General features: G+C 37.7%; 1 protein-coding gene across 1 annotated transcript in view; it reads right to left on the bottom strand.

Moving 5' to 3' along the window:
• PLPPR1 (phospholipid phosphatase related 1) overlaps positions 1-23,494 on the bottom strand; it is a 267,061-nt gene that overhangs the window by 107,136 nt on the left and 136,431 nt on the right. Inside the window, exon 2 of the mRNA XM_012768978.3 lies at positions 15,341-15,448. Coding sequence (XP_012624432.1) covers positions 15,341-15,403 — 63 coding nt within the window. The 5' untranslated portion in view covers positions 15,404-15,448. The remainder of the gene's footprint in view (positions 1-15,340; positions 15,449-23,494) is intronic.

Raw genomic sequence — 23,494 nt, 5'->3', positions numbered from 1 at the left:
TTTGTAAAAAATCCATGAGTTGAGGTCTTAGGGTCATTTGACATTTCTTATGGCTCTTGGCAAATTCCAGTCCATTCTGTACAAGAAGAGTTTATTGGACATTACAGCAGACGCAGCTAGTGCCCTGCCATGGTCCCTTGGCACTCACTGTTTTCTTACATGAGTGACTCTCTGCCAGAGTATTTTCTGGGGTTCAGGAGCACACTAGCTGCATGCAGCACTGGCCAAAGTGCCCAGGAATCAATGCCCCTGAGAGTAAACTTCAAATAACAATGCAGCTACCCTGTGATAAATACTCCAGCTTCTTTGCCCCTCAGTTAGGATAGTTCTGAGGCATATTTTAGGCAGCCTTTCAGAAGTGCCCAGCATCCACTGAGCTCCAGTTCTCTACAATGAAAACCTCTTTAATGCACCTGTATTAGCATCATTTCTTTTCCATTTCCCGCCTTTCTACAGAACTTCCTGGGATTATCATCCAGACAAACTATTTGCATTCAAATTCTTGTTTTAGGGTCTGCTTCTGGAGAATCCAACCTAAGACAAGCATATATACTCTATGCAAATCACTGTTCAATAGTAGGTGACACGAGACCTGAAGATGAAAAAGATATTGCCCTAGCCCTCAAAAGGTTGAGGCCAGGGAGGGATGATAAGACTTTTACGTAGGTAGCAACATAGGTAAGACAAGAGAAGACATAATATTTGGGGAGGTTAAGGGAAATAAATAAAATAAAAACATTTTCACAAAGGAAGGATTCTCAAAATGAAAAGCAGAATTTGCTATTAAGAACTGAGTACATTCTTTATAGCAGGAAGGACTCAAACAAGCAAGTAGTAAGATTACACACATTAAATAACCAAGGTCCTGATTTTCCTTGGAAATACATGTCAGAGAATTTATTATTGCTTACACAATGCTAGCCTGAATGATCAATCTCAAGGGAAAGATTTCATCAAACTAGGGCTTATTTTTTTAGTAGCAAGAGTAGGCACATAACCCCCCAAATCTGATTGGACAAGATTAACTGGCTATTTTACATCTTGTGTTAGAAGGGTGTCAGAACTGTTTTTTTTTTTTTTCATTCAGTTCTGTCAAAATAGACTAATTTTTGTGGAAAGCAAACAAATTAAACAGTTAACTTCAGTGTGTCATTAGGTTGATAAGGCAACCCTTTGAGTTTTCACTTGAGCCGGTGGCCATGCCAAAGTCAGTCAAATGTTTGCAGGTTTCAGACACTGACTACACAGAATCCTATAAATAAACCTCCTCAGTCCAAGATGAGTTACTGAATAAAGGTGACAGAACAGCACAAGTTGAATAAAACTATGTGATTAAAAAATCTCAAGGACATCCCTGAGCTGATAAAAATGCTGCATTCCAGTTTTGGCTGGATTGTCTTGTGAGCTGGATTGTCTTGTCTGATGATGACTGAGCATACACCTGCCATGTGCTAGGCACCTTAGAAACTCTAGTTAGTTCTCAAAACAGCACAGTAACACAGGTATTAACACTGATATGCTTTTACAGAGGGGAAACTGGAACTCAGGGATGGCTCAGTAACCTGCTTAAGGTTGTCAGACCCTCAAATCTAAACTTTCCTGAAAATATCATGGTGTCTTCCTTCAGAGCTGAAAATAAAGTATAATATCTTGGCTTCAAAGTGCTTTGTTTTAGGAGATGCCAAAGATGAGTATGAAGAAATGTCAGCTGAGAGAAACTTATATCTTAACAATATAGAGTTGAAATTCTTATTAGATGCTATAGTTTCAATGTGTCCCCTCGCAAATTCAGGTGTTGAAAGTTAATGACCACTGTGATAGCATTAAGAGGTGGGGCCTTTAAAAGGTGATTAGGCAGTGAGGGCTTCTCCCTCACAATGCAATCGAGGCCCTTATAAAAGAGACTTCATGCAGCATTCCTTCTGTCCCTTCTCCACATGAGGACATGGTATTTGTCCCCTCTGGAAGGTGCAGCAAAAAGGCACCATCTTGGAAGCAGAGAGTAATTTTCTGTTTTTTATAAATTACCCATTCTCAAGTATTTGTTATAGCAGCACAAATGGACCTTAGACATTAGGTCTAATAATATGTAGTTTTGGAGAAAATGAGTATGTAAAATGTTATTTTCTAAGCATTCTTCTGTCTAGTATCAAAAGAAAATTTCCACATTTAAATTCCATGTAGTTTACAAAAAATTAATCTTTATTCCTAGAAAATCTGAAGATTTTCTCAAGGAAAAGTTGCAGGATTTAATCTGAGAAGTTAGGCCAGGCACAGTGGCTCATGCCTGTAATCTTGGCACTCTGGGAGGCTGAGGCGGGAGGACTGCTTGAGCTCAGGAGTTCAAGACCAGCCTTAACAAGAGTGAGACCCTGTCTCTACTAAATATAGAAAAAATAATAATCTGAGAAATTCATGAGGCTGATGGTCTACAATAAAAAAAACACTTTCATGAATTAATCTGTATAGAGAAAGAGGAAAGAAAAATGAGGGAGAGAGAGACAAGGGATATTGGTCCTTCTACGAGTAAACAAATTCAGATCTGAGTCCTATGAAAAGAAGGCTGTAGGCAGAAACTTAGGAAACAGCACCCCCCCCCCCCACTGTTCAGAAGACAGGGAGACATCGAGTTTGAGAGCAGAGTTTCTTCCCTCCTCTGGGTAGAGAAAGTCATAGTGGTTAGGTATTAGCACCCCTCCTATGAGTAACGCTAGCAACGGCAGGGTAAGGCAACTTTACACAGTTTCTTTGCTTGAGGAAATGGATGTGCATGACTAGAGTTGAAGAAGAAAAAGATAGCTAATTCTCTGGGTAACAAGAGCCAAGAGACTACTTCATAAGGACAGGTGGAATTCCGAGGCTTAACTAAGAAAGTCTGTGGGGCTGTTGGAATCCTCTGGAAGCAGGTATGAGCCACAGATCATGAGAGTTTGGTTCTTAGTGATACTGTGACTATCATCTATAGTCACAGGCTTGTACAGCTGGGGGAAGCTTAGATTATATATTGTTTTGAACCCAGTCCCTCGCCCATTCACTTAACTATTTCATTTGAATACTTCCTCATAGGATTAAATCTTTTTCTACAATATAATTTTTATGAATAGATAGTGTTCCACTGTATGGATGGACAAGAATTTTTAAATCAATATCCTGTAGTTTAATGTAGGGGATTTTATTTTTCATTATTATTAACAATTTTGTGATAAATTACCTTGCAGCAAAATATATCACATTCATGATTATTCCTTTAAGACTGATTATTAGAAGTACACTTTTGGGGTCAAGGGGGAATACAAACTCTCGAACATTTTGCTACCCATTGCCAAGCTGCTCTCCCTACTTACTGCTATTTTATACTTGCTCCTCTTAAAAGTGAGCATTCCTATAAAGTCTTGTTATACAGTCTGTGAGACAGATTAAAAAGTGAGTTTTTTGGTTTGGGTTTTTTTTTTTTTTTTTACACAGTAAATGATCTTAGCATTGCATTGGCTTAAAAATTATGCTTTAAATAATTTTGGAATTGAGATTCCAGAGAAATACAAAGAGCTTGGCCAGCCATACACACCAATGACAATTAGACTAATTCACATGCTCAGAGGATGAATCCTATGAGAGAAAAATGTATCACAAAGCAATGAATGGATTCACCTGCCACCTCTGCAAAATAATACACTGCATCAGACAAGATTCTATCTTTTATAGTTCTTGAGACATATAACATGTTTACTTCAGAGTCTGTCATTATCTTGGGATGGTTGTCTGGACTTATGCCCCATAAGAGAAGGGGAAGAATATAAACTTCCATGGGGATTAAAGTATTTGTGTATCCACTCAACATTATAAAGAATGCTTGGTTTAAGGTAATATAATGCCAATTCTCAGGAAAACTGATAGGCAGCATGTTACCAAATGGAATATAGCATGGGAAAAGGTGGTCTAGAAAATGACAAAGTAGGTGGCGGATTGAGGAATGCATTCTAGAGTGGAATCCGGGAGATGCCACTTGGGTATATATGGCTCTCACTAGGACTGTCATCTCTGGAATGACAGGTATTCAGGGTCATAAGAGAATGTGAATGTTCTCCTAGTTCACTCACTCATGTAGCACTACAGTCTCTTCAGTCTACTACCACTGGGCAAACACCATGGTCTCTGCTCGAGCCCTCCAATGACAGGGAAATTTTTCATTTAATCAATAAAAAGTTCAGCAAACATTTCTTATTAATTGGAACCTTCCTGAGTAAAACCTTTTATTATCTGGATGATTTGGGACTTAATTTTTAGTAGGAAGAGAGATAAATGATGAGGGTGCTGTGGTGGTCATTTAGGCTGTAAAGATACATTTGTATCTTTGATATGCTTGTAGGATGTAGTTCCCTACATCCATTTTTGTTGCTTTGGCTAATGAAATGTGAGTGGAAGCGACTTACATCAATTAAATATAAAGCTTTAAAAGACTCTGTTGTGAATCATGTTTGCTTCCTTTTACCAAAGTGACTGTGGAAACTTGTTGAGATGTAGGTTCCAACAGGCTGAGCCCCTGAGTAACTGTGATGAACAGGGACCTCCCACCAATAGACATGGGTCTCTCAGTGTGAATTCAGCTTGTATTGTGTTAAGCCAATGAGATTTAGGCACAGTCTGATATCATGACAGAACCTATCCCTTGCTGACTGTTAAGGACTGGTTTAGCAGGGATTATTTTAAAATGCCAATTTAGAAGACATAGCCTGAGTCAATCAATAAATGTATTCGGTCCAATCTCCTGTACATCTACAGCAATGGTAGCATGCAATCACAACCCATGCTCAATACCTTATCATTAAAAGAGATTTAATTGTGTTCAGCATTTTGAATTTATTAAGGCACAGAATAAGTTAATGCATTTTAGAATATTGATCAAATCTTAGAAAATTATGTGCACCAAATTCAGTTTAGTGGTTACTGCTGGAGAGGCAAAGAGAAAGATGAGATCCTGTATGGAAGAGCACATGAGAGCTTCAACTATATCAATTGTTTTATTATTTTATTTTAAATCTGAACCAAATAATGTCAACATGTTAAGATTTCATGCAGCTGAGTTGTAAGTACTTGAGTGATTATCAAATTATTTTCTATTATGTAGAGTATGCTTGAGATCACTTGAAATACATTTGAAAAGAATGTTACTTAGTAATAAATATAGGAGTCAAAAGGGTTTTCTGATTATTGCCAGTTAACCTAAACCTCCATCACAAAATGACCCTGTTTCTCAAAGAATTCTAGATAGTTGAGATTTACATAGATGAAAATGTAATAATATTCTTTAAGCTCCTAAAGGAGGACAGATTATAGATATGAAAATATCCATTTGGACATTTCTGTATGTCTGAATTCTCCCCTCTGAACATATCAGAAAGGACTTCCTTACTATGTTAGTTCTTCAGTGGAGAAAGTTGACTTCTTCAATGTGATTCTGAGACCAATTATCAGGCCTACATATATGCAGTGGAAGAAACATAAAATTTACATGTTAAATTAAAATTCCAACTTTAACATCTATTGGCTGTGTAGCCTTAAGCAAATCAGTTAACTTCTCTGTGCCTCAATTTTTTTCATTTGAAATTTAAAAAGTGAAGACAAATTTCTATTGCATAGGTTCCATATTATCTTACTGTTTTTTTTTCAGTCCCCCAGTTTTATAATAGAATACTATATAAATGCCAAATACAGTGTATTTAATAATTTAATGCCATTATTTGGGGATTTTAAAATCTGAAATCTGAATAACTTGTAACTTGAGATGTATACAGAGAATTATTTATTTCATTAAAATGTTGACAAGAGCAAAAGTACTCTCATTCTGAGTTCATCCCATCACCATTTAAAATCCTTTCATGGTATTTTATAGTTATTGTCATTACTATTTCCTAGACTACTAATGAGTTTGCATATCTTTTCTTATACTTATTAGAGATTTGTATTTTCCCTTAGAGTCAGATTGAGTCTTTATTTATTTATTTATTTTAGAAACAGGCTCTCTATTGCCCAGGCATGTTCATAGCTTACTATCACCTCCGTCTCCTGGGCTTAAATGATCCTTCCACCTCAGTCCCCTGAGTAGCTGGGACTACAACTACAGGTGCATGCTACCATGCCCAGCTAATTTTTCAATTTTTTCTTCTTTTTAGAAACAGTCTTGCTATGTTGCCCAGGCCACTCTCAAACTCCTGGCCTCAAGCAATCCTCCCACCTTGGCCTCCCAAAATGCTGGGATTACAGGTGTGAGCCATTGCACCTGGCTGATCTTTATTCTCTTTGAAAGGGTATATTGAGGAGAGGAAGGGAAATAGGGAAAGAGTGTGGTAGGGGGAAGACAGAAGAAGGATAGGAGGTTTCTAGGCCAATTCTCAGTTCTTTCTTTAAAGTCTAATCACCTGATTTCCCTCAAAGCCACATTTTTCCCCCTCCTGGTTTCTTGTCCTCCAGGCCAGATCCACTTACTTAAGTCCTAACTTCTGTTCCTCTTATGGTAACTTGGTTTATCTGGGATCTAGATCCTAAAATATCCAAATTGGAGAGAGTCTCATTGCTGAGGAACAGAGGACCCCTCACTCAGCTGGAAGTGTGTCTGAAGAAAGGATAAAGGGTGATGAAACCATATCTCATTTTAAAAATTAACACTAGTATTTCAATACCTTAAAAAATATACACGAATATCAGTATTGCCCTATTGTTCTAATATCGCAAACACTAGTCAAATGATGTTTAAATGAGAAAGTGCATTCAAAAGTACTTTATATTTGTATTTGCAGTTTAAAAGACTCACAAACTTTTCATTTGTTTATTTGAAACCTTACCCAGCAAAACCTCAACACATATTCTAAAAACATTCAAGCTCAACAATGTCACACATCTGGGGATTAAGCTACCCAGAGTCCCCCTCTTGGTGGCTGTTCAAATGTGTCAGGGGCAAGGGGGGGTACGTGGGGGGGGGGTGAAGACAGGCAGAAGCTTTCATTTTTTTTTTTTTTTTTTTTTTTTAGACAGAGTCTCACTTTGTTGCCCAGGCTAGAGTGAGTGCCATGGCATCAGCCTAGCTCACAGCAACCTCCAACTCCTGGGCTCAACCAATCCTGCTGCCTCAGCCTCCCGAGTAGCTGGGACTACAGGCACATGCCACCATGCCCGGCTAATTTTTTCTATATATATATTAGTTGGCCAATTAATTTTTTTCTATTTTTATAGTAGAGACAAGGTCTCACTCTTCGTCAGGCTGGTTTTGAACTCCTGACCTTGAGCAATATGCCCGCCTCGGCCTCCCAGAGTGCTAGGATTACAGGTGTGAGCCACCACACCGGGCCAGAAGCTTTCATTTTTAATTATTTTCATATTAACATTGATTAAGCACTATCTGGAAAGAACTTTCAGGTGCATTACCTCATTTATTTCTCAAAAGTTCCCATAAAGAAGTTACTTTTATTTCCATTTCACAGATGAAGTAAATGGAGGGTCAAAGAACTTCTCCAAGTTTATACTAGCAATAAGTGGCAGAGCCAGGACTCAAATGCAGTATTTTTTATATCGACTGTTTTCTATTTCCACTCCATTATATATGGATAAAATTTTCATACTTTCTGTTTAACAAGAGCTTGCAGAGTTTTTTTTAAAAACACAAAACAAAAAAATACCTTTTACCTCCTTTGAAGTTCTCAATTTAACTTAAATGTAAAAACCTAAGAGTTGCAATCTAAGTCTCAGAAACAAGGCACTCGATACTGCTAAATCAAAGTGCTTGAAAATAAATAGCAAAAAGCAGGACCAGCCGGGCATGGTGGCGCATGCCTGTAGTCCCAGCTACTCGGGAGGCTGAGGCAGCAGGATCACTGGAGCCCAGGAGTTTGAGGTTGCTGTGAGCTAGGCTGATGCCATGGCACTCACTCTAGCCTGGGCAACAAAGAGAGACTCTGTCTCGAAAAAAAAAAAAAAAAAAAAAGCAAGACCAAGAGACCTTCTTCCAAAACCTGAGGCACAGAAAACAAGGGAAGCATTGAAATGGCGGTATCCAAAAGTAATGCTGTGGAATCCCTTAACTTCTAGCCCCAAAGAAAGACACTCGGAATCATCAAGTTCTTGCTGAACTTCATGATATTATTTATCTTCAGGCTGCAATTTATAACAATCACCTGGTAGGTTGGAGTAGAGAAAAATGAGTTGTCAAAAACAGGCAATAAAAATTGCAAGTACAAGCAACCATCGAAACGATAAAACTGTCACATCTGTACACATCAAACAATTGCATTCATTATGTCCCAATTCCTGGTACTTAATATTGCCTGCCGAGGAAGCTAAGCACAAATATATTTTAAAAAGACATGATTGAGTTATTCATGATTTCATGGAGAATGCAGTGAAATTGTCTTGAGAGGAATCCACTGGTATCTGGGAAGATTTGTCAAAAAGGACACCCTAGTCCTAAGCATTTTGGAAAAATACCTCTGGGTATCGGTCGTGGAGAGACATAAAAGACCTCAAACAGTTCTCACTCTTATTTTTAAGATATTTGATCACCAATTTGAGTGTGTTTTCCCTCAGAGGAATCTTTACAAAAGATCTGCAAACATGAGAGGTGTTGCTAATAGACAGTGGGGAACAAAAATAGAAAAAGGAAGAAAACGGGAAGAGAGGGAGAGTCTCAGAAATAGAGAGAATGGGAGAGGAGGAGGCAGGGAAGGTGGAGGGAGGGAAAAAGGAAAAAGGACTAAGAATGAAAAATGCAAAGAGACTAATTTGATGTTTTTGATCACTATTTTTATTTTTTAGCTATTTTGAGTACCTTTATCCTAACCAAAAAACGAATATTATTGAATACAAAGAGAAAAAGTGAGGATGAGAAAGATGTCTTCATACTCATTTAAAGTTTATTTTCTTCTTTTCCTATCCCCTTTGACTTCTCTAGCTTTTGTCTAGTTCAGCATTTGCTGTTTTCCACTTGCTCTAGTAGTAAAGAGCAGTGAAGAGTTAAAAGCTATTGGTCAGAAATAGTTGTGGACCGTCTTAAAATGTTAGTGATTCTGTATTTCCTTCTGACTAGTGATAGAAAAGTTTATATTCCAGAACTTAAAATCATTATCCTCTTGTCAAGGGCTCTCAGTTTAAGAGGCCCTGGCCAGGACAAGGTAGCTTTCAAGATCAGCTGACACTGGATGTACAAAAGAGACATTTTTCTGAATGTCTAACATTCGAGGAGTTGGTTTCTAGAACCACCTGCCCTGTCCATTACATATCATACTTCTCAATTCACTCTGCCCTCCTCCCACTGTTAATCTCCTCCCTTTCAGCCCATTACCTTCCACATGTGCTCTCCTAGTTTACCAACTATTTCTCTTTGGGAACATTTTAATAGGTCTGTTACCTTCAAGAACTGAGGCTAGGGAGGGACAATGGTGCTCCTGACTTGTGACCACCATGAGACCTTTTGTGCTGCACACTACTTTGTCAGACACCTTCTCTACCACTGTTTCAGCCTTCCAGGTGGGTCCCTACTTCATCAGTAACTTTGAATTGTGGAGGCTGGTTGGCATCTACTCTCCTCACCAACTGCCACGAATAAACACAACATCTCCCAGTCAAAAGTCTGCACTCATACAATTAAAATCAGCAAGGAAATGCACATCAGTGCTTCACTGTGGGCATCATGTGTCTCTCATTCCCACCTTGTATCTGTCACACACATTTCAAGCATGGCCCAACAATCCCAGCTCTATGGAGAACTTAGTGGGATCCAAGTTACAGAAGTATAGTTACTATGTAAAGCATTCAAGAAAAGGCAAAACAGGCCGGGCGCGGTGGCTCACGCCTGTAATCCTAGCTCTTGGGAGGCCGAGGCGGGCGGATTGCTCAAGGTCAGGAGTTCAAAACCAGCCTGAGCAAGAGCGAGACCCCGTCTCTACTATAAATAGAAAAGAAATTAATTGGCCAACTGATATATATATAAAAAATTAGCCGGGCATGGTGGCACATGCCTGTAGTCCCAGCTACTCGGGAGGCTGAGGCAGAAGGATCGCTGGAGCCCAGGAGTTTGAGGTTGCTGTGAGCTAGGCTGACGCCACGGCACTCACTCTAGCCTGGGCAACAAAGCGAGACTCTGTCTCAAAAAAAAAAAAAAAAAAAAAAAAAAAAAAGAAAAGGCAAAACACATAATGCCTTGGGAAAAAATTACAGTTATTGAATGTTTGTGGAATGAATGAATGCATTCCTGAAACAAAAATGGCATGACAACATTCCACTGCAAACATCCACAATGTTTAATCTGCCTTCCTCCTTATCTCCCTCCCTCCCTTCCAATTCACAGGTAAGCTGAAACAAAAAGGGTACCACATATAAAAGTGCTACCTGAATAAACTGATGCCACAGTGGGCCTAGGCAGGTGTACAGAAAGGGGTATAGGTAAATTTCAGTAACAAGGTTTGGGCTTTACTGTTCCCAGGGATACGGCATGAGGACTTGAGTCAGAACTGAGACTCCTATGGGAAAGCTAAGATTCCTGAAGGCTTGCTTTTCACTTCAGAGAAAGAATATTCTATATAATTCTACCTGCTGGCATAGGAAGACTACAAGGAAGATGAACTTTGACTAAGTATACTTTTGAGACTGTAAGTTGGAGTTCTGAATATAGAAGCTAAGCCCAAGGGAAATATTCATGCAAACCCCTTCCAAAGTGATACTCTCAAAACTTAAGGAGCACATGAATCTTACACAGAAGCAGGAAGTTCTGCTAAACTGAGCTTTAAAAAATACGAAAATAAATAAGGAAACAATATACCGTGAGCTAGACACAGCAGACACAATGAACAAGAGGATCAGAGTGCCAATAATTTCAGATAATATGACAATCAGAAAGAATATAAAATACATTTAGTATAATTAAAGACAAAAATAAAACCATAAGCACAGAAAATGACAATGTAAAATAGGCAGATATTCAAAAACACACATAGAACTTTTGGAAATTAAAACAAGATGGGTTATGAGACATAATATAGAAAGAATTAGACAATATAACATATATCAAATAGATGCTGCAGAAGAAAGAGTATTTGAAGGGGTAATCATGGCTGAGAGTTTTACATAATTAGTGACAAACACGACTTTTGATATTAAAGATGCAAAACAAGTCCTGGCCTGTATAAATTCAAACTTAGACATATTATAGTAAATTGCAGGGCACCGAAGCAAAAGAAAAATTTAAAAGCAACTAGAGAGAAAAAGTGAATCACCTATTAAGAACAGTACTAAAAGAGAAGAGTTTCACAACAATAATAAAGGTCATGAAGAATAAAATGCAATAAACATGTAATAAAAATACAAATGAAAGTTCTGAGGATGGAAAATAATCCCTTCAATCTAGAATTCAATGCTAAGCTAGATCATCATTCCAGCTTAATTTCAATATAAAGACAATTTTAAATAAATATTTAAAATGTTTACAATATACTAGGCTTTGCTGAAAGAACTGTTAAAAGATAGACTTCATGTGAAAATTAAAGGAGGAGAGGGATAAAAGAAGCAATAGTAAACAAAGAAACTTATATAAATATGTGGGACAACTTCAAAGAAACCTTGACTGAAAAAAATAGTGAAACATTTAAGGAAGATATAAAAATTAAGAATGACACATTCTCAAAGTTTCCTAAGAACAGTCATTGATTGATTAAGAGAATCATAGAGCTATTGATTAACCTCAGTTTGTGTTGAGTCAAGTATACATATTTAATAGTAATTTTTAAAAGAATAGAAATACAATCTATAATTTACAACCAACAAAGGAAGGAAATGGAGGATTAAAACAAATTAATCTAATCTGGAAAACAGAGAATAGAAAAAAATGTACACATACTTTTATTATTTAATGGCAAAATGCCTGAAATATTTCCTTTAAAGTTGGCAACAAGGCAATGTTTTCTACCACTGCATTTATTTGATATTACACAGGAGGGCTTAAGCAAAGTAATAAGGCAAGAAAAAAAATTAAATTAAAGGCATACCAATTAGAAGAGAAGAAATAAATCTGTTACTACTTGCAAAGGATACAATTGTCTGACAAAAATCTAAAGAATACACAAAACATTCATAAAACTAACAGAGTTTTTAAAATTTTCTTTAGAAGACCTGATGTACGGGTATCAAGGCTATTTATATAATGCAGCAACAAACAATTAGAAAATGTAATTATCCCCTAGCAATTCTGCTGCTGAGTATTCATTCAAGGGAATTCTGGCATACAGGTACCCAGAGACAGAAATAAGGATATTTTCTTCAAAATATTTGTAAAAGTAAAGAAAAATATTAAGCAAACAAAATAATCAAACTGTAGATGTATCTGCACAATAGGATAAATTGCAGACAACTAAAATGAACAAAACTGCCAATCTGGAGAAGTCTCAAAAATATAACGTTGAATGAAAAGGCAAGATGTAGGGCCGGGCGCGGTGGCTCACGCCTGTAATCCTAGCACTTTGGGAGGCTGAGGCGGGCGGATTGCTCAAGGTCAGGAGTTCAAAACCAGCCTGAGCGAGACCCCGTCTCTACCAAAAATAGAAATATATTAATTGACCAACTAAAAATATATATACAAAAAATTGGCCGGGCATGGTGGCACATGCCTGTAGTCCCAGCTACTCGGGAGGCTGAGGCAGGAGGATAGCTTGAGCCCAGGAGATTGAGGTTGCTGTGAGCGAGGCTGACGCCATGGCACTCACTCTAGCCTGGGCAACAAAGTGAGACTCTGTCTCAAAAAAAAAAAAAAAAAAAAAAAAAAAGAAAAGGCAAGATGTAAAAGGAAGGTTCATCCTGGTATCATTTATGCACAATTTCCCTAAATATTTATGAATATATGCATATGTAGGAAAAATACAAAAACATACATAGGAATCATATAGGGTAAAGAAGCCTCTAACTTCACATATATAGTGGTTCTGGGTTCAGGAAAGTAGGCTTTCAGCCATATCTGTAACATTTTATTTTCCTTGAAAAAAATATTTGAGGCAAATATGGCAAAATTTTAAGATTTGGTCTTGCTAGTGAGTTCAGGGATGTCTGTTATATCATTCTCTGTGCTTGAATTCTTTCATAATTAAAAACCAACAATGAAAATATATTCATTGATCAAATTGACATTTTACCCAAGTTATTTTTGGCCAAGTTTTCTGATTCCCTTGTTATAGTGCCTGGAATAATGGAGTAAAAGAATAAGTGTTTGATGAATGAAATACATGAGAATCACAAGAGCCACATTGAGATTCACCTCCTCCCCTGTCGGTTTCTATTGTGTTCTAATTCATGTCCTCTTTTTTTTTTTTTTTGCCTGCCTGTTTCTGAGAGAAGTCACTGATGTGTCTTAAACTTCCATCCAACATAAGAATGACAATACAACAAGGAAAAGAATAAGCCATCTTTCCTCTCCCAGATTTTCAGACTTCTATTTATGTTTGTGTCAGGATAAGCTACAGAAAGACTGATTTATCTCTCTTGTTGCTGTTCCACCAGCCAACCTCATCATTCACACATTAGAGAGCTGAAAATCTTCAGAGACTACAGCTTCCTGCAATAAATTAAACCTCTTACTTTGAGGATTGGTTCCTGTTTGATTTTTAAGAAAATGTAAAATAAAATTGCTGCTGGGAGGATAAAGATCATGACAGATGACTTATTCCCCAATTTCCCCCAGCTGACTTTAAAAACTTATTTTTCTTATAACAAAAGAGAAAGAAAGTATTGAAAAAGGTAGTGCTACTAAACCTTGTACCCTTTCCACATGAGCAGGAAAAATGACTCCTTTTCCTTCATCATAATTTCAATAAGAACAATAGTAACTAGAACCTACAATATAATGTATAGTTATTATCTGAATGGAGCTATCTTTGGCGTTAGCAAATTAAAAGCAGAATATTAAGAATATGTGTTTATTATTGAAAGAGGAATTCTTTGTTAACCCTTTTAGAGATTTAGCTTAGATTGAGCCCATTTGTGCCTTGACTTATATCAACATCTCTGGCCTAGACTTCTCTCTCATCTCTACTTGGCTCTGCAATACAAACAAGTTCACAAATATCACCAGAAAATAAATCATCAAGTAATATATGTTCATCTAAACTATTATACAATGTGTCTATAAGGTGAAACTCAAGGATCAGCCAAACACATATATCTTACCAAAAATCACAATATTCAAAATTGGCTGACTGTACAGGCAGGTAAAGTTATTTCAAGAGGCAGATCATACAAGTACTTGTCTAAGTGATTCACAGGCTGCATATAAGTAACACATGTATTAAAAGTACATTTTTACTCATCTAAAGTAGTGGTTTAACCCCAGTGTCTGTTTGTACATGGGTGATAAAATGGATCAGTAAGTGTGTTTCTCCCACACTCAAGCAGAAAGATGCCTCAACATAGAATATGCTACAGCTGACGTTTGGGGTGTGGAGACTATCCAGGCAATTGCCCAGACAGGGAGCTCAGAACACTTACTTTTCAGTTCTTTACATTGTCATATTTTAAACCTCATCTTTAGGATGAAAAACAATCCATTAGATGCCCTATTTCCTTGAGAAAGCAGAAACTATAATACCTCTGGCAAATCAACATCTTAATTTGAGATAACCTCAAATTACATAATTACATATTACAAATTACATATTATAATATGATTTGAAATTTCCTACAATTTCCATGTTTTTGTCTCCTCTATAGCAAACAGAGAGAGGGAGATACAGTGGGAAAAGGGTCCAGGAGGTTTATCCAAAAAGATGCTAGAAAACTGTTTTCTGGCACAGAGTTGGAGCTATGCAGCAAAATAATTCATGACCAAAAGAAATCGCATATTATACAAGCTCCCAATATCTCACTAAAGAAAAATGCCCAGTGGAGATGGTCAACTCTAAGATTATTTTCCTTTATTTGGGCTCCAAGGCAAAAGACCATGAACTAACATCATCTGTAAAATGCCTGGTTTATTGAATTTCTGAAACAGGATATTGATTTTTAAAGAACAATTGAATTGAAATGCTGCATTCTCTTTCTTAGTTAATACATTCACATCACCATTGAAAATAAAAGAAATATAATAAAACACAATTTTTATACCCCAAAGATGAAGTCTGGAAACCTTCTTACTCTATGGCTTCCTATTTAAGAAACATTTTGCATCATTTATTAATTCTTCACCAATATTTGTGCTACCAAAATTTAATTATCTATCATGAGATTAAATAATTTTATAAAGCAATCCAAGTTCTCAGCATAAAAACAGCTACTATTATTTTACTTTGTCCATAAAGGTTTAAAAAAATGCACATACCTCAACAAATATAAAACACGGGATGATGGAATGACTTCGTTGAGTGTTGTTTCCTACAGCCATTTCTCACACCATGTAGCAAGACTGCACCGTCTAAAACTGTCCAGGCTGAAACAGAAATAGGTTGCATGGTGTAAAAACCATATATTGAGAAATCCTGTAGGTACTTACATAAAAATATCAGCTACCCTCTAGATAAGCAGGCTGCGTACAAACAATGCAAACATAGTGAGCTACAACCCAGACAAGTCAGACTAATAATCGTTCCAGTGAAAACCAAACTATATACACTAGCCATGAATAGTCTTAGAGTCAAAATGGCCAGGTAGGGAGCTCTTTGTGCACAGAGCTGTAGTGAATAGAATTCCAATTGCCTGGTGCTACATAGTGCCTGGTAGACTGCCCTCGTGCCATGAAAAACAGTTTCTGGTATAAAACATTTGTTGCTGCCCATCCTGCATGGATGCCTACTTGTGCCTAATCCACCCAGTTTGCAAGCTAGGGGCTTGTTTGCTTATTATGCCCTTGCCTTTCCCTTTGGAGCTGACATTTAGTATAGAGGCACTAATCCCTGACATCCTTCTCTGACCTTCATTTTCCCTTGCTCCCTTGACTACACAGCCATGAACTACTTTGGGTTAATATATCACTGATCTGTTTCACCGGGTTCCCTCAGTGCAGTGTATGTGACCCAAACACAAAACACTGAAGCAATAATACACTCACCTAACTTACAAGAATGGAGCACTGGGCAACAGCAGATTATCATTAATATTTTATTAGAACATCTCCGTCCTGCTTTGAACTGAAAATATTCTTGTATTAGGAGATGGGTCAATTTTGGTTCTTCTTAATAGAAGCAATGAAATGAAGATTTTAGGCTTTTATGAAACTTTCAAAGCGGATAAAAAATTTTTTCCCACTACCTCTTTTATTCTCTATCCAAAGCAAAACTGATCTTCATAGTTATTTATTATTTTTCATTTGTTCTGTTTCTCTGTCATCCCTACCAACAGTTCTTGTGGATTTGGATTATGGCATAAAATGTGACACTGGGATTCCTAGTCTATTTAAATGGCCAACTGTACTTTTGTTAAAGGTCATAAATGAATGTTAATGTCATTAATTTATTTCTATTTTTACTAAGTCTCTCCTTACCCTCTTCCAGAATGAAACTTTAAAATACATTTCCTTCTCTTTTTGAGACACCAACTTCTCATTTGTCAATTAAAACTTTCTCTGATCAAATGTAATCTTATATGCTTTATAAGTCCATACCAATCATGTTATTTAAATCATTTAAAAGTTTTAGGCAACTTAATTTTTCCAGTTAAAGTTGGATATTATCTGTTATAGTACTCATAATACATCTGTCACTTCTACTTTAGGATTTAGGAAAAATTTTCTACAATAAGAAAGGAATCTATATGTAGAACATACAATGAATTGATTTGACAACCATGTATTGTTTTCATTTTGCACTTAACCTAAATATCTCAGAAGACTGAAAAACAAATATATGCACAAGTATAACAATGTGTTATAGGTACTAATATAAAAGTAAGTAAGAGGGATAACAGTGGCACAAAAAAAATTATCAATTTTAACTCCTGCGGTCAGAGATGTCTTATCCATTAGGCACAGGGCCTAGGGACAACAATATGTTTTAGGGGCCTAAGAAAATGTTTTAATTTTTTTTTATTAAAATAGAGTAGGTGATCCCCTATCATACCAGGGGGAGAAACATTTCAGCTAAAGGGACCAGCAAAAGCAAAGGTTCCAAAGATATGAATCAGACTAACAGGTTTGTGAAATTCTAATAACAAAACCAGGTCAAATGTATGAAGTTCAAGAATGAGCTAGACATGCTATCAAAATTTGTTTTCATACATGCAGCTCACAAATTCTCATAATCAGGATATATCAAGGATAAGAAACACAGGATTGGTTATTTCCACATCAGATAAGAACATAAAAGGAAAAAAAGACGAACATTGATAGACACTGCTGTTTCTTGCCAATTAACTCAGATAAAGCACTTCATTTCTAGGTGGGTAAATATATTATGAATCAGACTTCACTGGGATATGAATCAATGCCATCTCATGTGTTCCTGCTGAATTTTCTACAAAATTTCCTCTTGTTTATGAGAAGTATAATAATTCCCATTAGGACAAATACAAAATAATTACTGATTACAAAGTGATACTGAAAACGGATGGTGATGGAGCATGGTGACAACAGGATGGGGATAAACCTCTCACACTTCTAAACTGTGCAAAGTTGGATCCAGCCCATCAGTGAAAGAAGTTGCACAGGACATCATCATCCTTGAAAAGGGTCTCCAGGACTCCCTGGGGCCTCTCTGGCCGTGATGTGACTTAAAATGCCAGTTGTCAAAGTCCCTACCTATGGTCCTTCCCAGCAGCCCAGCATCTATGATTTTAAGGAAGCTCAAACTTGCTCTCTCTATAGACATAGGTTGAGTTAATTTTTCTAAAACTGCCATGGTGGTTCCCTTCAAAGATAGGATGACCTGAATTTAAAAATTTAAAAATCAACTAGGCAGCAACAAAAAGACCCCCCCCCCAATTGTACGCTTCTGAGTAAGCCCAAGAATTCTGTACTTTAGCCAGCATTGATTTCAGACAGTGTTTCTTCACTCTGTCACTGTTGAACTTGCAGACCAGATCATTCTTTGCTGTGAGAGACTATCCTGAGCATTGCTGGAAGTTTAACACTATCCCTGGCCTCTACCCACAGGATTCCAATAGTAGCAATCCTCCCCCCACAACCTGACTGTGACAACTAAAAGTGTCTCCAAACTTTGCCAAATGTCCCCTTCAAGGAGGGAGAGGAGGGCATGGGGACCACCCCTGATGGAAAACCACCCATTTAGGAGAATTGAGAACAGAGCCCCTAGGACATGAGAATTTTTTAGATATGAAAAAACTGTTTCACCTGCGATAAAGGTCACAGTTTGGGCCAAGGGAACAAACTTATTCTTGCCTACTGCCTAATCTAGAAATCCAGAAGGGAAATCTAGAAATTTTCAAGGGGCCTTATTGGCATTTTGGGAAACAAAGGCCTTCCCAAACCCAGAGACCACAGCTGGGGTGATATTAAAACTACTATAACTGGTAGTTACCACCACTCTGAACTCCAAAAGAAAGCAGGGCTGTTTTATCCATTAGATACTGTAGGCCCAATTCCTAGGGCCTGTGAGCTATGTAAAAGCCAATGAAAATACATAAGACATTTTTTAAAAGGCACCAAAAATATGCAAAGCCAAATGAATAAATATGTAAGAATATGCCTAAAAAGATAAAACTCTGACAACTTCATGAAGAATTAAACTTAGCGTTCATAACAATTTAATTAATTTGAAAATAATTTATAGGTGAGATATTCCTAATTCTAAAAATTCCTTTGCAGAGAAACTATAGATAATTGTAAATTAAATTAGTGATTCAGAAAAATAGTTTCAAAAGAATAGTTAAAATCTTTTCATTTCACTTTGCCACAAAATAAAAATTTACGGTTGGATATAGGTTACTCTTTATGGGTTTGTTATCATAGGAATTAGAGCCTCAAAAAGTGAGTACTGGAAACGATCTTAAGAACCTTAAAATAGCCCTAGAGGGATTTTTCTTCAAGCTAAAGTAATCAGGACTGGATTTCACACCTGAAACAAGACAATGGTATTCGAGCCACTGGACACAAGGCAATGAAGTACAATGATTTCTGAATCACTGTACAACCCTGTGATTGTCCTAGCTTACTGCTTGGAGAGACTCTCTGGGTCACAGCACTGATAGGGAAACTCATACAACTGGCCAGTGGTCTCCCCGAGCTGGGCAGATAGAGCTGGGACTATGGGAAGGCCAAAGCAACTGGCATTTGCAAAGCAGGATTTCAGAGAGGAGAACGCTGCACAGAGAGTGCTCAGGAGTTTTGCAGACAGTCCTCGAGTCTTCAGCAGAGTACTGATGAGCATATGCATGGGTGGAATCTACCCAGGGCCCACAGAGAAACTATCCAAGAGGATTAGAGCATATAATCATCAGAGCTCACATAGGACCAAGAATACTTCCTCTTCCCACCAACCAAAGTAGAAAACCTAACTCACCAAGTATCATATAGGGTACTTAAGTTTTGCTTGCATAATAACTAGCATGAAAAGATTTTTCATTCAGGGACCACAAGTGACACTGAAAAGTACTCCTTGTAGCACTTTTGTTTCCTCTTTAGTTTGTGTCTGTTACAGAATACTGAATATTTATTGAGATTCCTTTTATCTTTTGGAAAACTTCTTAAGGTATTAGTTCTAGTCTTTGGGTCACTGGCTGGTGTGATTTTTCCCTGCTTTGGGGCACACCTTGGAAGCAAGCATGTGTGACAACACGATCCATGGACCCGGTCATGTCAATGGCATCTCTGACATGAGTTTTATAGTATTTTACATGGTGAAACTTACCAGAAATTCTTCAGAATTAGGTTGGTTTTAAGATTAAAATGAGATTATGGCTAAAATTAGAAAGGGGAAAACTAGAGCTTATTTCTATATGATTCCAAATCTTAACTGGAGTTAAGGGAAGTTGGAGAAGAAAAGGGAAAATTGAAAGCTAAGAAAAAAATGCATTGTTTGAGACTTATATTTCATCATATTCCCCAGCACTCGGGATGAGTCATAATCCCCCAAAGGCAGCTCATCCTTAACACATATTACATAAGCATAAACTTCCTCCGTGGTAGTGAGCTACTACTCTGTATTCTGGATCATTTTTATTCAGTACATGATCTCTGGCCAAAATCATAGTTTGCATTTAATTCCCCAATGCTGAAAAAACTTAACTACTTTTTAAAGGAATAAAGACATTAAAGAAACAAATCAAATGAGCGTAAAATCAATTTCATCAATAGATGGCATGGGATTTAGGAATACGCTACTTGGGTTTTCAAAGGAAATACTTTGTTCACTTCCAGAGATGCATTTCAAAGCTCATAAAAGATGACAATGAGAAGGCCCACACACAATAAGAGGATGGCATTCCAGTATGTCTCCTCCACTTTCCCATAGTTAGATCTACCATCCAGCCTTACGCTAACCCTGACTAAGGCAGAGAGACACACAGAACACAAGACCCACAATCCAGGGAAACCTAGAACTGAGTCCATTTTTTCCAAACTACTTAGATTTAGGGGGCCTGTGAGCATATCTGGGCCCCCACATTGTTCTTGAATGGCTTTTCAGAACCATGGATAATTCCAGGTTCCCTTGGGCTCCCAAAGTACATTGTCCTTGTCCATAAGATCAGTCATTTGGCTTTGCTCCCATTGCTTAAATCTGATGAATCACTCCCACAGTACTCCAGTCTCTCTCCAAGTCTAGATCTCAGCCTGGACCTCAAGTGAGTGACCAGGACTCAGCTGCTCTATTTTTCTAAATGAATCCTTTGAACCTACGAGTATGGCTGGTTTACACTTCAGTCCTATGCCTAAATGGACAGTCTATTAAGATAGCTAATGCCTCTTTCCACTAGAGTTTTGTTTGGCATCTACGGTTCCTACAAATAAGTGGGCCTCCAAAGACAGAAGATTGCCTGGCTCATCTGGGCTTGCTGTAACTCTTTGACTCTGTCAATCCTCTCCAACCCCATTTTGCAACACTCCCCACTCCATGCCCACCACCAGCCTTTCTGCATTCCAGCCACTTGGTCAGTTTCTGCAATATGCCAAGCTCTTTCTCATCTCTGGGACTTCTCACAACCATTCCCCCTGCCTACAGCACTCACTTCTCCCTCCTGCATATTTGCCTAAGAAAAGTCTGTCTATCTTTCAGATCTGGAATTAAATCCCATTTCAATGGGAAAGTTTTATTGTCCTCCCAGACTGGTTCAGGTCTCTATTAAATACTTTCATCATATTCCTTCACAGTATTTATTGTGTAGTTGCTTCATACCTTTCCTTTTCTGGACAGTCAACTTTGTTCTATGAGGCCAGGACCATGTTTATCTTGCTAAGCACTGTAACCTTAGCACGTTATACAGTGCTTGGCACATAGTAGGTACACAGTAAATGTTGACATAAACTATGTGACTCAGCTACTCAGCTCCATCGTTTGATTCCACATTTGCCCTGGTTCAGTTTCTTAGCTCTGATTCAATCTTAGGTCTTGGGTCAATTCTCTCTATCTCTTGCCTGAACTCAACAAGATGGCTTTAATCTAGGTCTTGAGTCAATCCTTTCTGCCTGATCCAATGAGCTAAGACTAATATGCCTTGGACTCAAAGAACAACAGAAAAAGTGTTCAGAAGTTCTAGAAATCAAAATGTAAACCAGAACACATTTCAAAATGTAAAATTGAAAAGAGGAACTATCCCACTGAATTCTACCTCTAGGCCTCTCTGATTATTTAAAAAAAAACACACACACACTTTAGATTATTTCTTTAAAAGGTATATTTTTTGATTTAAAAAAATCTGAGTCCACCTAAAGGTAAGCTCTGTCAGAAACCTGTCTTTTCAAAACAGCAACAAGCACAGGGATGATGCCAACCACAAAACTCAGTGGGTGACCAGAAGTAGCAGAGAAGCAAGCAGAGAGCATGATGATGTCAAAGTGACAAAATGACAGATGGGAAGGGGGTACCCTGGATCATCTTTTTTTTTTTTTTTTGAGACAGAGTCTCACTCTGTTGCCCAGCCTAGAGTACTGTGGTATCAGCCTAGCTCACAGCAACCTCAAACTCCCGGGCTCAAGCAATCCTTCTGCCTCAGCCTCCTGAGTAGCTGGGACTGCAGGCATGCGCCACCATGCCCGGCTAATTTTTTCTATATATTTTTAGTTGGCCAATTAATTTCTTTCTATTTTTAGTACAGACGGGGTCTCGCTCTTGCTCAGGCTGGTTTCAAACTCCTGACTTTGAGTGATCTTCCCACCGCAGCCTCCCAGAGTGCTAGGATTACAGGCGTGAGCCACCGTGCCTGGCCACCCTGGATCATCTTATGATCCACCACCAAGGAAAACTGTTAAATAGGAAACCACAATCTCCAGACAAGCAGGGCAGCGCTCCAATTTATTTTTAAAATTGTTGTTACTGTTTACTTCTAGTTTTCCACTAGGAAAAAAACTAGCTTCGAAAGGTATAAAGGCACAAAGAGATTTTCTTAATTATAAAGTAGTGAGTTAATGTTTCCTTCAATAAAACCAAAGTCTGTAAGGAAATGAGATTTTGATGCTCAGTTAAACTGAAACCTTATAGCACTGAAGCAAGCACCAGAGGCAAGCGAGAGAGACATGGGCATGGATGTGAACACACGCATGTACACACACACACACACACACACACACACACACACATCAGAAGGGCTGAGACATTGGGGAAGTTCCAGGGAAAGCTGTGCTCAGCTTAAAGTCTGGGGCAAAAATAGGCAGAGAATATGTTGCGATTGCTCTCAACAGAAAAGTAATGAATATGATTCTTAAATATGCTGCAGTATTTGTATTCTCTTACATCCTGCCATGGTTATAAAATTCCAAACATAAAAAATGTAATTGCAATTATAAACAACAAAATTATAATTAAAACCCTATCTTGTTGTCATCATGCCCCATGCTGGACTGGCTATATTAAAGGTAAAAATTGTTTTATTGTGGTGCCTCACACCCTTCCACTGAAAAATGTCCATTGATAAAGTTTAAGATGAACTTGGACTATGTTAAAGTCTATTCTAAAATGGGCCACATTTTGGAAAGGCTCTGGTATTCTTAGTGTCGGAATGCCTTTTATTAAAACTATTTTTAAGGTAGGCATTGAGAAGAAGGTTCCTTTTCATTTATTCACCCATGAATCCAATAAGGCTTTACTAAGTATCTACTAGGTGCAAGGCCCTTTTTAAGGCTTCCAGTGATGCAAGTATGAGTCAAGCTGTCATTGACAGCAGGTAGCTTATAACCTAGCAAGACTGCAAGTGCAGATGGAAATGTAGAATCTATTAAAACATTATATAGACAATGATAATTCATTGGAAGTTGAAATTATTTCCATGGTTGATAGTTGAGCTGGGCCTATGAGGTAAGTTACGAAGAGACCCAGCAGGAGGGAAAAGAAGTTCTAGGGCATAAGGAATGGAATGAGCAAAGCATGGAACA

Source organism: Microcebus murinus, chromosome 12 (genome assembly GCF_040939455.1).
Source record: "Microcebus murinus isolate Inina chromosome 12, M.murinus_Inina_mat1.0, whole genome shotgun sequence".
NCBI lineage: Eukaryota > Metazoa > Chordata > Mammalia > Primates > Cheirogaleidae > Microcebus > Microcebus murinus.
The sequence above is the reverse complement of the archived record's forward strand: the minus strand, read 5'-3'. Positions and strand labels throughout refer to the sequence as shown.